The following is a 15,359-nucleotide window of genomic DNA, read 5'->3' as shown; positions in this document are numbered from 1 at the left end:
ATTGTTTGCTTGATATACTTTTTTCCATCCTTTGAGTTTTAGTTTGTTTGTGTCTCTAAGTCTAAGGTGTGTCTCTTGTAGGCAGCATATAGATGGATCGTGTTTCTTTATCCAGTCTGTGACTCTCTGTCTCTTTATTGGTGCATTTAGTCCATTTACATTCAGGGTAATTATAGATAAATAAGTTTTTAGTGCTGTCATTTTGATGCCTTTTTATGTGTGTTGTTGACAATTTCATTTTTCCACATACTTTTTTGTGCTGAGGCGTTTTTCTTAGTAAATTGTGAGATCCTCACTTTCATAGTGTTTGACTTTATGTTAGTTGAGTCGTTACGTTTTTCTTGGTTTTTGTCTTGAGTTATAGAGTTGTTATACCTTTTTGTGGTTACCTCATTATATACCCCTATTTTTCTAAGTAAAAACCTAACTTGTATTGTTCTATATCGCCTTGTATCACTCTCCATATGGCAGTTCAATGCCTCCTGTATTTAGTCCCTCTTTTTGATTATTGTGATCTTTTACCTATTGACTTCCATGATTCCCTGTTATGTGTATTTTTTTTTAATTAATCTTAATTTGTTTGTTTTTGTGATTTCCCTATTTGAGTTGATATCAGGACGTTCTGTTTTGTGACCTTGTGTTGTGCTGATATCTGATATTATTGGTTCTCTGACCAAACAATATCCTTTAGTATTTCTTGTAGCTTTGGTTTGGTTTTTGCAAATTCTCTAAACTTGTGTTTGTCTGTAAATATCTTAATTTCGCCTTCATATTTCAGAGAGAGTTTTGCTGGATATATGATCCTTGGTTGGCAGTTCTTCTCCTTCAGTGTTCTGTATATGTCGTCCCATTCCCTTCTTGCCTGCATGGTTTCTGCTGAGTAGTCAGAACATATTCTTATTGATTCTCCCTTGAAGGAAACCTTTCTTTTCTCCCTGGCTGCTTTTAAAATTTTCTGTTTATCTTTGGTTTTGGTGAGTTTGATGATAATATGTCTTGGTGTTTTTCTTTTTGGATCAATCTTAAATGGGGTTCGATGAGCATCTTGGATAGATATCCTTTCGTCTTTCATGATGTCAGGGAAGTTTTCTGTCAGAAGTTCTTCAACTATTTTCTCTGTGTTTTCTGTCCCCCCTCCCTGTTCTGGGACTCCAATCACCCGCAGGTTATCCTTCTTGATAGAGTCCCACATAATTCTTAGGGTTTCTTCATTTTTTTTTAATTCTTTTATCTGATTTTTTTTCAGCTATGTTGGTGTTGATTCCCTGGTCCTCCAGATGTCCCAGTCTGCATTCTAATTGCTCGAGTCTGCTCCTCTGACTTCCTAGTGTGTTGTCTAATTCTGTTATTTTATTGTTAATCTTTTGGATTTCTACATGTTGTCTCTCTATGGATTCTTGCAACTTATTAATTTTTCCAGTATGTTCTTGAATAATCTTTTTGAGTTCTTCAACAGTTTTATCAGTGTGTTCCTTGGCTTTTTCTGCAGATATCCTAATTTCATTTGTGATATCATTAAGCATTCTGTAAATTAGTTTTTTATATTCTGTATCTGATAATTCCAGGATTGTATCTTCATTTGGGAAAGATTTTGATTCTTTTGTTTGGGGAGTTGGAGAAGCTGTCACGGTCTGCTTCTTTAAGTGGTTTGATATGGATTGTTGTCTCCGAGCCATCACTGGGAAACTAGTTTTTCCAGAAAATCCGCTAAAAAAAAACTGCAGTCAGATCCCTATCAGAGTTCTCCCTCTGGCTCAGGCTATTCAGATGTTAATGAAGCCGCCTGGGGAGGGTGGGGGAGGGAACAGAGAGATAGGAGAGTAGCACCTCAGAATATAGCCAGAGTTGCTTGTCTTGCTTGGAAAGACTATTATATCTGAGATTCCCGCGGGCGCGTCGCCTATGTGTGCTGTCTGTGTGGAGATTGCCCCCGGGGGGTCTGGCCCGCTGGAGTCACGGTCAGATCCTCCGCTTCCAGCCCCACGCCCAGCGTCAAGGCTCCCCTACTGGGACGGTGCACTCTCGACTCCAAAATCAGTCGCTGCCTCCCGGGGACTTCTCGTCCCTCCAGCCGCGTGGCCGTGCCACCCCCGTGAACCAGGTGGGCCCCCTCCCGGGGTTAGTTCAGATGGGTGGAGTAGCTCCCCGTGCTTGTGCCGCGACCGAGTGTCCCGGCTGGAACGCTGTTCTCCCAGCTCCAATACCAGTCGCTGCCTCCCGGGGACTTCTCCTACCGGCTGCGTCCCACGCCGCCCGCGCGACCCGGATGGTCACCTTCCCGGGGTTAGTTCAGGGGGTGGAGCAACTCTCCGTGTTTATGGCGTACCTGCGTGCAGTCCAAATCCCTGTGGGACGGTTCCCCGGCTCGGGTGCTGCTCTTTCTGCTCCAAGATCAGTCACTGCCTCCCGGGGACTTCTCCTAACGGCTGCGTCCCACGCCGCCCGTGGAACCGGCTAGTACCCCTCCCGGGGTTAGTTCAGGGGGGTGGAGCAGGTCTCTGTGCTCGTGCCGTACCTGACTGGTATGCTGGCTCCAGGCTCTGGAAACAATCGCTGCTTCCCCGTATTAGTTCGTTCTCCGTCTCTAAATCTGTGTTTGTTGTTCAGGGTTCGTAGATTGTTATGTATGTGATCGATTCACTTGTTTTTCCGTGTCTTTGTTGTAAGAGGGATCCGAGGTAGCGTCTGCCTAGTCCGCCATCTTGGCTCCGCCTCCTATTTCTTAATTTTTAAAGAAGTGAGTCCAATAATTTTCTTTGTTTTAAAGAAACAATAACCTATACAAAACCCACCATGCCAAAAAATGAAACCCACAGTAGTCAAGTTGCTTCTGACTCGAGGAGACCCCATGTGTTGCAGAGTAGAGCTTCGCTCCATAGTGTTTTCAAGGCTGTGACACTTTAGAAGCAGATTGCCAGGTCTTCTGAGGCACCTCTGGGTGGGTTCAGACTGTTAACCTTTCAATTAGTAGCTGAACACTTAAACAAAACCCACGACTAACTAAATTTAGTCACAATTCCTATTAACTATGTATAAAATTGTGAATAGGAGAAAGCCATAGCCAAGCCAAATATTCTAAGGGACTTTTCCTAGAGATCTATGACATTCCAACAAAGATGTGGAAGTAGAAGGAGAGGAGAAAATGGGAAGTTACCAAGGAAAAACAAAGAATCCAGTTCAAGGAATTTCAACAACCAGTGTAGTGAAGCCTTACCAAGGAGAAAATTGCCAACTAAAAGATGCTTACCTTTGCAACCCTCACAGGTCAGTGCGTTATAGTGGTATCCAGATGCCCTATCTCCACAAACAACACACAGCTCGTCCCCCTTAATTCTCCCCGCTGATGTACCCATTCGAGCCTTCTTGATTACAGGAATCTCTGGTACCTCCGTCTCACCCTGGTAGAGAGACTCAGCTGGCATTCGCCTGAGTTCATATATTCCAGGAGAGTACCACTCTTCAGGCTGCTGGGGGTAGAAACCCAAGTTGGAATAATAAGACGATGAGGAAATCTGTGGCTGAACTTGGGGAAACTGAACATTGCTGTATTGTAAATACGATTCGACTTCTAGATTCTGGCCCAGAGGACATGCAGCTTGTTCTGTGAGTACACCTGGACAAAAATGACAAGAAAACTGGAATTAATGCCATCATCCTGTAAATTAGAGAGGCAGCTTAGGATAATGGTTAGGAGTGTGGATTCTACCTAAGACTGAAATATTTGACTACATAAAAATCAACAACTTTAGTACAGCAAAAAAAAAAAAACTGTAAAAAGAATTAAAAGTGACATAGAGGACAGACCAAAGACTCATATCGTTAATATGTAAAGAGTTCTCACAAACCAGTAAGAAAACATTCAGCAACCCTGTGGGATATAAAACAATAAAGGACATGAATGGAAATTTTTTAGAAATATAAACACGAGTGTTTTATAAACATACAAAAAGACCAGAATTGCCCTAATTTAAAAAATTCAAATTGACACTATAACATTTTTTCATCCTCAAAAGTGCAATGGTTAAAAAAGTCTGACAATTCACACTATTGAGAAAGCAAATATTCTTTTTTAAAAATTATTTTTATTGTAGTAAAAATGTAAATAGCAAAGTATTTGCCATTTCAACCTTTTTTGCATGTACAATTCAATAACATTAATTACATTCGCCACGTTGTGCAACCATCACAACTATATATTTCTAAGACTTTAGCATCACCCCAAGCAGAAACTCTACCCATTAAGCAACAACTCTGCAATCCCTCCTCCTCCCAGTCCCTGATAACCACTAAGATACTTTTGTCTCTGTGCATTTGCCTGTTCTGGGTATTGCGGACTAGATTTGGCTGACTTATTTCACTCAGCATGTTTTCAAGGTTCACCCATACATGAGATGAATCAGGACTTCATTTCTCTTTATGATTAATATTCCATCATATGTATATACCACATTTTGTTTATTCAGTCATATGTTGATGGACATTTGGGTTGCTTCTGTTGTTGTTGTCGTTAAGTGCCATCAAGTCAATTCCAACTCATAGCGACCTTTTGTACAACAGAATGAAACACTGCCCGGTCCTGTGCCATCCTCACAGTCATGAGCACATGAGACAAAGTCTCGCCATCCTCCATTCTCAGGAGCCTTCTGGCTATACTTCTTCTGAGGCAGGCTTGTTCGTTTTCCTGGCAATCTGTGGTATATTCAATATTCTTTACCAACACCATAATTCAAAGGCATCAATTCGTCTATGTCTTCCTTATTCAGTGTCCAGTTTTTGCATGCATATGAGGCAATTGAAAATATCATGGCTTGGGTCAGTTGCACTGCTGTGGATTAATTACTTTCATGTGTGGTCTTTCTAGCCATGTTCTTGTAACTCCTACCCAGGTAATTGTGTGATAAGGTAATTGTGGCCTATAAAGGGGATTGGTCAGTTTTGCCTTAAAAGGTAGCCAATTCCAGAGCAGAGGGTAGGATCCCACCAGCACGGAAGGAAAGACTAGCAGGAGTCACCCAGCCACAGAGACACGGCAGCAAGAGGTGACATGGTAGGCTTCCCCGCCTACAGAGAAAGCTGAGTGCCTTTGGGCACAGACTGAGGGCCAGGGAGAAGCATGCCTGTGAACACAGCTAGGAAGACGGCTATCCTGATGGAAGAAGTGTATCTTGAGTGTTCCTAAGCCTGAAATGTAAATGTTACTTCCCTAATAAACCCCATAATTATAAGTATGGTCTTTGAATTCTGTGTGGCCATTGCAATGAATTATCAAACCCAGCAAAGAGTGCTGTGGGAGAGATAGTTGGTGTCAGAATTGGTAAAGACAGTGGAGAGAGGAGGCATGTCTGAACCCTGCCTCATAGGGACCAGCCTTGTGGTGTTGATCTTGGTTTTCCTTCCCCCTTGTGGGGTTGAAGGAGATCAGACACTGCCCCCATGCTGTTTTTACATGTACCTTAGTCCTCAATCATCAGTGATCTATATAGGGTCACTATGAGTCACAATCAACTCAATGGCAATGGGTCTGGTTTTTGGGGGGGTTTAATCCTCAAAGTGACATCTTTCTTTTTAACACTTGAAGGAGGTCTTTTGCAGCAGATTTGTTCAATGCAATACTTTGTTTGATTTTTTTGACTGCTGCTTCTATGGGTATTGATTACAGATCCAAATAAAATGAAATCCTTGACAACTTCAATATTTTCTCTGTTTATCATGATGCTGCTTATTGGTCCAGTTGTGAAGATTTTTGTTTTCTTTATGTTGAGGTGTGGATCTTCATCAGTAAATGCTTCAATGCCCCTTCACTTTCAGCAAACAAGGTTGTGTCATCTGCATATCACAGGTTGTTAATGAGTCTTCCTGCAATCCTGAAGCTGTGTTCTTCTTCACACAGTCCAGTTTCTCAGATTATTTCCTCAGTACACAAACTGAATAAGTATGGTGAAAAGCTATAACCTTGATGCACACCTCACCCTATTTTAAACCACACAGTATCTTCTTGTTCTTTTGGAATGATTGCCTCTTGGTCTACGTACAGGTTCCTCATGAGCACAGTTAAGTGTTCTGGAATTCCCATTCCTCCCAATGTTATCCATAATTTCTTGAGATCTAAACAGTCAATAAAACACAGAGAAACATCTTTCTGGTATTCTCTGTTTTCAGCCAAGATCCATCTGACATCAGCAATGATATCTCTCGTTACACGTCCTCTTCTGAATCCAGCTTGAATTTCTGGCAGCTCCCTGTCAATGTACTGCTATGAACATTTTTGAATCATCTTTAGCAAAATTTTACTTGTGTATGATATTAATGATATTGTTCGATAACTTCCACATTCTGTTGGATCGCCTTTCTTTGAAATGGGCACAGATATGCGTCTCTTACGGTTGGTTGGCCATGTAGCTGTCTTCCAGATTTCTTGGTATAGACTATTGAGTGCTTCCAGTGTTGTGCTTTTTTGTTGAAACATCTCAATTGGTATTCCATCAATTTCTGGAGGCTTGTTTTTTGCCAGTGCCTTCAGTAGCACAGCTTGGACTCCTTTCAATTGTTTCTTGATCATATGCTACCTCCTGAAATGATTGAACATTTACCAATTCTTTTTGGTATAGTCATTCTGTATATAACTTCCATCTTATTTTGATGCTTCCTGGGTCATTCAATATTTTGCCAATAGAATCCTTCAATATTTCAACTTAAGTCTTCAATTTTTTCTTCAGTTCTTTCATTTTGAGAAATGTCAAGTGTGTTCCTCCCTTTTGGTTTTCCAGGTCTCTGCATATTTCATTGTAATACCTTACTTCATCTTCTCGAGCTGCCCTTTGAAATCTTCCATTCAGCTCTTTGACTTCATTTTTCCATTTATTTTAGCTACTCTACGTTCAAGAGCAAGTTTCAGAGTCTCTTCTCACATCCATTATGGTCTTTTCTTTCTTGGCATTTTAATGACCTTTTGCTTTCTTCATGTATGATGTCCTTGATGTCATCCCACAACTTGTCTGGCCTTCAGTCATTAGTGTTCAATGCATTAAATCTATTCTTAAGGTGTTTTCTAAATTCAAGTGGGACATGCTCAAGGACATACTTTGGCCATCATGGACTGGTTTTAATTTTCTTCAGTTTCAACTTGAATTTGCTTATGAGCAATTGATGGTCTATTCCAGAGTCAGCCCCTAATCTCGTTCTGACTAATGATATTGAACTTTTCCGTCGTCTCTTTCCACAAATGTAGTCGATTTGATTCCCGTGTGTTCCATCTGGCAAGTGGTATATGTATAGTTGCCATTTATGTTGTTTTTTTTTAAAAAAAAAAAAAGATATTTCCAATGAATAAGTTATTGGTCTTGCAAAATTCTATCAAATTATCTTTGGCGTCACTTCTATCATCAAGGCCTATCTGAGTTCAAATCCCATCTCTGTTAACTTATTATCCATGTGCATCTTGGCAATTTACTTAACATCCATAAGTCTTGGTTTTCTCTTCATAAAACAGGGAATAATAATACCTACTTCACTAGGTTGATGTAAGGATTAAATGAGATAATGCTTTTCAAGAGTTTTCTAAATGGTTAGCATACAGGAAGGGCTCTATAAATTATAGCTATTACAGTAAAAATAACAATTATTATTCCCATTACTATTATTAAGGAGTCCTGGTGAGGCAGCGGCTAAATATTCAGCTGCTAATCGAAAGGTTGGCAGTTAGAACTTACCAGCCACTCTGTGGGAGAAAGAAGTGGCAGTCTGCTCCCATAAAGGTTACAGTCGGGGAAATCCTGTGGAAAGCCTCATAAACTCTCTATAAATGTGCTGGCTTGTGAGGGGTGCAAAGGTAAGCATCTTTTCATTGGCAATTTTCTCCTTGTTAAGGCTTCATTACATTGGTTGTTGGTCGCTATGAGTTGGAATCAACTTGACAACAATGGGTTTATTACGATTGTTATTAAATGAGCCCCTTAAGTATAAAACCACTAGGCAGTAGACACCTATTAGGTTGCAAAAATGTTCTGTTTGTTAGAAACATTAAATTACAGCTCCTTTAAAAATAAAAATAGTTAAATTATACAAATCCTAAAACATTTAATAGACATAAATAAGATACAGGAAAGTATACCAATGTGTCTCATTCTTCAAAGCATACTCAGAGAGCCTTAGACTGAAATTCCAACTCCACCTCATACAAACAGTGGAACTTTGAGCAAATGAATTAATCTACTCATGAGCCTCAGTTTTCACATCAGCAAACCTGGAATGGACATATCTAAATCCAGGGTTTTTCTGAGGATTGAATAAGATAATACAGGTCCACAGTTTCTCATTTGAAATCCTTAGTTCAGATGTAGTTTGGAATTCAGAAGTTTTGGGGTTGCAATATAAAAAAGCAGTTGCTGTTGAGTAGATGCCAACTCATGATGACTCCAAGCGTTGCAGAGTAAAGCTGCCACTCCACAGGGTTTTCAAGGCTGTGACCTTTCATGATCAAATCACCAGGCCTTTCTTCTGAAGCTTTTCTGGGTGGATTTGAACCACCAAACTTCTGGTTTATGTAGTCAAGTACTTAACCATTGGTGCCATGAGGAACTCCTGAGACTAATATAGTGTTATCTGTATATTACCTAGAAGTCCCAGGATAGCCTGGGACAGAAACCGTAATCAAACATAGCAACATTTTCCACAGTGGAGCTTATAAACATTCACATAAAATGGGATAAATAAAAAAACTAGAGATAATCTCTCATACATTAAAGTCAGATTTTGGTGCCAAAAGTGTTTATGCCAAATTATGAAAAAAAAAAAAAAAAGTTTGGTTTTTCAGAGCTTTTTGAGTTTTATAAGTATCAATAAGGAATTGTGGAACCATGTACCTATACAGGTAGAATGCTCTTCTTTGTACTCAAAAGATGGTTGAAATTATTATTATTATTGGCAGAAACTTTTTATAGAGTCCTTCCTAGTGCCAGGCACCTCTATGTTCTTATTTATTACCTATGGTATAGGTAATATTATTGTCTCCAGGAGTACAAATGAGTTCCCTGAATCACAGAGGAAGTAGGCAATTTTGCATACCTAAGCCACTGAGATTTGAACTTGTGTGACCCCTAGGTTGCCAAGAATCCTGATTCTGAATCTTGTTATGTGGCCTTGAGAAACCATTCCTGACTCACCCTGCCTGGAACCCCGTTTGCTCATCTGTGAAGTGAAGGCTTTATGCCTGATGATCTTATAGTTCTTTTTTATATCTAAAATCTTCATAAATACATAACTAATAGCTTATGAGCATTAGAATTCAAGGCTTTGCTACAATGACGAAGTGAAGTATATACATATTAAATGTTTGTTAAAAAAAATGCTTTCTGCACTGACCCAGGAAATGATTGACAGACCACAAAGAATACAGTATCTGTGGAAAAATCAGTTTCCTCTCTTTCATGCCTGACTTGTCCATATAAAGCCAGTATCGAATCAGTGTATGTGACAGACAAAAAGTTTTAGCAATAGTGCTTTTTCTTATGACCACAAAAGAAAAGATTAAGTTTAAGCAAAATTCTAAACTGTTTCGTAACCAAATATTACTAAATTTCTGGAGTGAATAAGATAGAAAAGAACTAAAAAGCATTCATTTCACTTATACCTAGATTTTATCCTCCAGCCTATCTCACTGAGTTCTCCCAATCCAGCTTCTCTCTGGAAACCCTGGTGGTATAGTAGTTAAGTGCTATGGCTGCTAACCAAAAGGCTGGCAGGTTCAAATCCACCAGTTGCTCCTTGGAAACTCTATGGGGCTGTTCCACTCTGAATAGAATTGGAATCAACTTAATGGCGGTGGGTTTCTTTTTTTTTTTTTTGGAGGGGGTGGGTAGTTTCTGTCTGCCCACAGCCCACAGGTCCTAGCGAGGTCAAGCAACTTGCCCAAGGCCAGTCAGTTAATGATAGAATCTGGAATGATAGAACCCAAGCAATGATGCAGCTTTTTTCTTACCACATAATGACAATTCCAAGGTCTCTGAGCATCATTTCAACAAAACAAATATTTTCATAATCAAGGAACAAAATGGTGTCCCAACTCAAGTCAGATAAGGATTCAAACAATATCAGATCTCTCTTCAAGATCATTTAGATTACAATGGAAAGCTTTTGCAAAGATATGCATAACACAACACTAAAACAGCAAAACGTGTTAAGAGTACACGAACAATACAAGGTATTGTGAAAGTAATGCTTTTATTCCCAAAGTACATTCTTTTTCTAGTATTTTATAGTGTCCTTACCATGTCTCCAGAGAGCAGAGAAGATAAACATACAGGCAATTTACGATCAAAGAATCAGCATGGCCAGCATAAACTAAAACAGTGAGACTAGAACAACTTCTGCAATTAACTGACTGTGAGACGTTCAATAACCACCTAACCTTTCTAGGTTTCAATTTCTTCTGTAAAATAGAACATCTAGCTTTGCTATCCCATGAGTTAGCTGTGAGTATAATACACAATTGTTGAGGAAAAGTTTTGACAAATGCCATAAAGAGACATGATGTTTCCTAAAGAACCCAGCAATGTCTTGATTTTCACAATAGTTAATTACTAATTATTAACATGTATCAGTCTGTTTTGATGATGTAAGGATCAAGGAAGTTCTTTCATTTGTAAATATGCATTGAGCACTTGCTACTTGCTGGACACTATGCTAGGCTCTGCAGATACAACTGTGAACAAACAGAAAAGGCCCCAGTCTTTCTCTTTTGTGTATGCTGGGAACGGGTAGTGTGTCAAGTAAACACATACAGTATTTTCTCTGATTGAGAGTAAAGTTGGCAAGAGGTAGATCAACTTTCATGGTTGGAGTATGCTTGGCAAAAAAGGTAAATTTATTTCTACTTTAATAGAATTCAAAGGGAAAATATAAAGTTTGGATTTTTGAGTTTTTCTGGGGAATCGGCCATTAAGAAATGGGAGATTTTGGATTCCTTTATGACAGGAAATTCTCCATGACGGTTTAGGAAAGAGTTCTTAAGTAGAAAGCCATGGATAGACTTCAGGGGAATCTCAGAACTCTTACCATGGAAAGCAAAATTCTCCTGGATAGAGCTTCTCTAGATTTCAATACGGATTGTCTAAAGCAGCACCATCTAAGAGAAGTTTCTGAGATGATGGAAGTATTCTATACCTATGTTGTCCAATATGGTACCCACTAACCACATGGGGGAGGGCAGTGGTGGTTGAGTAGTAGAATTCTCACCTTCCACTCAGGAGACCCAGGTTTAGTTCTCAAGCAATGTACCTCAAGCTCTCGTCTATCAGTGGAAGCTTGTGTACTGCTATGATGCTAAGCAGGATTTGGCAAAGCTTCCAGACTAAGATGGGCTAGGAAGAAAGACCTGGTGATCTGCTTCCAAAAACCAGCCAGTGAAAACCCTATGGATCACAGCAGTCTGATCTGCAACCTGTCATGGGCATGACGTGGTACAGGGCAGTGTTTTGTTTCTGTCGGCCATGGGGTAGCCATCAGTCGGAGCAGCTAAAAACAACAACCACATGAGGTATTGAACACTTGAAATGTGATCAGTGTAACTAAGGAACTGAATTTTAAATTAGATTTAATTTCAAATAATAAAAATTTAAAATTAATAACAGCATATGGCCAATGACTACTGTATTAGACAGTGCAATTGTAAGGAGTCTGTAATTAGAACCACTGTGTACCCAGATGGGAGAATCCATTTCATGTAATGACAATGACGCCATGATCTCAAAATTTCTGATGCACCTGAGAAACATCTAGGTTATCTCCATTTTTTCACCCCTGGCACAATGCTGACTGTCATGGATTAAATTGTGTGCTCCCAAAAATGTGTGTATTAACTTGCTTAGGCCATGATTCCCAGAATTCTGTGGTTGTCCTCCACTTTAGGATTGTAATTTTACGTTAAAGAGGATTAGGGTGGGATGTAATATGCTTACGAGGTCACATCCCTGATCCAATGTAAAGGGTGTTTCCCTGGGGTCTGGCCTGCACCATCTTTTATCTCTCAAGAGATAAAAGGAAAGGGAAGCAAGCAGAGAGCGGGGACCTCATACCACCAACAAAGAAGCACTGGGAGCAGAGTGCATCCTTAAGACCTGGGGTTCCTATGCAGAGAAGCTCCTAGTCTAGGGGAAGGTTGACAAGAAAGACCTTCCTCCAGAGCCAACAGAGAGAGAAAGCCTTACCCTGGAGCTGATATCCAGAATTTGGACTTTTAGCCTACTTTACCGTGAGAAAATAAACTTCTGTTAAAGCCATCCGCTTGCGGTATTTCTGTTACAGCAGCACTGGATGGCTAAGACAGAATTTGGTACTTAGAGAGTGGGATGCTGCTTTAACAGATACCTAGAATGTGGAAGTGGTTTTGAACCTGTGAGTGAATAGAGAACCAGCAGCAGCAGAGAACTTGCAGCAGCAGAGAGGTGGCAACAGCAGCTAACTGGCAGCAGCAGCAAAATCAGGAGACCACCCCCAGACAGCACTGGAGCCGACCCACTGAGAGAGAGAGAGGTGACTGCCTATGAGCCGGAGGCTTCCTGGTGGAGTGGGGTGCCTCTGGGTACTTATCAGTGGAGCTAGGCTTGCCTACCCATGGAGCAAGAAAGCTGAGTGCCTGTGTGCAGGAGGTTTCCTGGTGGAGTGGTTGCCTCCGGGCACTTATTGGTGGAGCTACAGAGCTTTGGAACACTTGCCCCAGGAGGGCATATGCGGGCATAAGGCCCAAGAAGCTGAGAGGCCAAGAAACCAGGAAGCAGAGGCTGAAGAGACAAAGAATACAAGGAACCAAGCTGCCTCAGTCTCGAAAGGTATGGCATGACCTCAGGGGTTTTCAAAGGATGGAGCCATGGTCTCTGGTGTTTGTAAGGGTGGAGTCACCACTCAGATGGACTAGGAGAATGGTGCACCTAACGCCAAGGGAACAGAGTTGCTGTCCCAGTAGGCCTGGAAGGCGGAGCTGAAGCCCAGGGCTGAGGCGCCTCCACTCAGAAACTGGAGAGTGTGGTCAATACCTAGAGTCTAGAGGGCAGGGCTATTCTGTAAATGGTCTGAGAGAACAGAAGATTATTCTCAAAGCTTTGAGGGCTAATGTAATGTGTTCTGCTGACTTGCTTGGTGCCTGTTATGCCTTCTTTCCCTCCAGTTTCTCCCATTTGTAATGGAAATGTCTACCTTGTGCCGGTTCTGCCACTGTACCTTTGGAAGCAGATAACTTGTATTCTAGATTTCACAGATGAAGAGGAATTTTTGGGTTTTGAACTCAGAGTTAAGACTTTCCCTATGATATGATGAGATGAATATGTTTTGCATGTTGCAAGAAAGTGATTTTGGGGGGGCCAAAGAATGGAATATCATGGATTGAATTATGTCCCCCCAAAAATGTGTGTATTAACTTGGTTAGGCCATGATTCCCAGTATTCTGTGGTTGTCCTCCATTTTGTGATTGTAATTTTATGTTAAAGAGGATGAGGGTGGGATTGTAACACCTTTACCAGGTCACATCTCTGATCCAATGTACAGGGAGTTTACCTGGGGTCTGGCCTGCACCATCTTTTATCTCTCAAGAGATAAAAGGAAAGCGAAGCAAGCAGAGAGTGGGGACCTCACACCACAAAGAAAGAGGCACCAGGAGCAGAGCATATCCTTTAGACCTGGGGTTCCTGGGCAGAAAAGCTCCTAGTCTAGGGGAAGATTGATGAGAAAGACCTTCCTCCAGGGCTGACAGAGAAAGAAAGCCTTCCCCTGGAGCTGAAGCCCTGATTTTGCACTTCTGGCCTGCTTTACTGTTAGAAAGCCATCCACTTGTGGTATTTCTGTTACAGCAGCACTAGATGACTAAGACACTGACCATAGTAAATGTTTAATAAATGTTCATTGAATTGAAGCGAATAGAAAATCCTTTCCCTTCCTTTCCTTATTTCCAAAACTATGGCTTCTTGACTAGATCACAAGGGCTTCACTTTGTAAAGCTGTTTTCCAGTCCTGAGGCCTGGTCTTTGCAATGTTGGTGTCTTTCCCTGCCTTGTCAGCTGCTTACCTGAGCCAGTTCCCACAGGTGGAATTAATCTCTCCTACTTTTTTTTACCCTCTGTACACGCACTTCTCCTATAGCACTTATCAGAAGCATGTGCAAATGTTCCATTTGTTTACTTGCTTATCTTCCATGTTAAACTTGAGGTGGTAGAAGATACCTGTTAAGAGGGCCCAACTGATTTGGACAAGTCTGGATTCAACTCACTCTGCAACTTTCTAGATGTGGGAATTTGGGAAAGACATGGAGCTTCTTTAAACTTCTGTTTCTTCATCTATAAAGTTGGACTAATATAGTACCTACATGAGAGGCTGCAGTAAGGATGAGCTAGGACAATGGACATACATTGCATCAAGCTGACACACGGTGAACATTCAGTACATTTCTCTTCTTTCTGTGGTTAGTTGTGAACCCTTCCAGGAAAAGAATAGATTATATTCCCTTTTTGTTCATTTCTGGCACCTAACGCTATGTCTGATATGTAGTGTTTGTTCAGTTGAAATGAATGGAAAATTTGCTTCCCCAGCCTTCCAAATAATTTCCATTTCTAAATATAGTGCCAGTCACTTTTAAACATCACATTTAAATAAAATGGTCAGCTGCCAAGTTTTTGGTCAAGAATATGTTCAAATTTGTCAATGTGGAAATGACTAGTATTTCTTTCATCTGGAAACTTAAAAGGTGAATTTTTGTTTTGAGAACAATATTAAGATAGGCAGTATTATACTGCATTTTTAATTATAACCTATGTTTTAAATCAGAGAAAATTAATAGCCTAAACCTGAACTCTATATTGAGCTGACTTGCCACAGAGTATTGGGAGATACCTGCTAGAAACTAGCTCATTAAATTGGTCTTTCTCAATCCCTTTTTTTAAAACCACTACCCATAGTATGACATACATCTTAAAACATGATGCCGGTGTACACACACACACATATGTAACTGAAATAAAATGTCCATTAAATAACACTTATGCTTACTTCTTGAGGTGCACTCTCATGTTTTTATTCTACTCTATTCTATTTTTGCTTCTAATGCTGGACACAAGCCATAATAATATAGATTTCATGACCCACCAAGGTCTAAACTTGTATATTTAAAAACACTGCATTAAATAAATGTATTTTAAATATTTGTTCAAATGTCTATGGGCGTGAATGCTAGAACTGCCTAATGTTTCACTTGGAAGAATGATGATCATTTGACATAATGTCTAATGACACATTTTAGGGAAAACTGACACAGATTTCATCCCAATGAGACCCTCACCTTCTTAGAACACTATAAAAATCACCCACGCCCAATCTGT

General features: G+C 40.4%; 1 protein-coding gene across 4 annotated transcripts in view; it reads right to left on the bottom strand.

The window, feature by feature from the left end:
- Positions 1-15,359, bottom strand: part of NR1H4 (nuclear receptor subfamily 1 group H member 4) — a 95,973-nt gene that overhangs the window by 51,210 nt on the left and 29,404 nt on the right. For all 4 annotated transcript variants that reach the window (XM_049884152.1, XM_049884153.1, XM_049884154.1 and 1 more), the window contains one exon: positions 3,248-3,613. In XM_049884152.1, the coding sequence (XP_049740109.1) occupies positions 3,248-3,613 (366 nt within the window). The remainder of the gene's footprint in view (positions 1-3,247; positions 3,614-15,359) is intronic.

This window comes from Elephas maximus, chromosome 4, assembly GCF_024166365.1.
Source record: "Elephas maximus indicus isolate mEleMax1 chromosome 4, mEleMax1 primary haplotype, whole genome shotgun sequence".
Lineage (NCBI taxonomy): Eukaryota > Metazoa > Chordata > Mammalia > Proboscidea > Elephantidae > Elephas > Elephas maximus.
The sequence above is the reverse complement of the archived record's forward strand: the minus strand, read 5'-3'. Positions and strand labels throughout refer to the sequence as shown.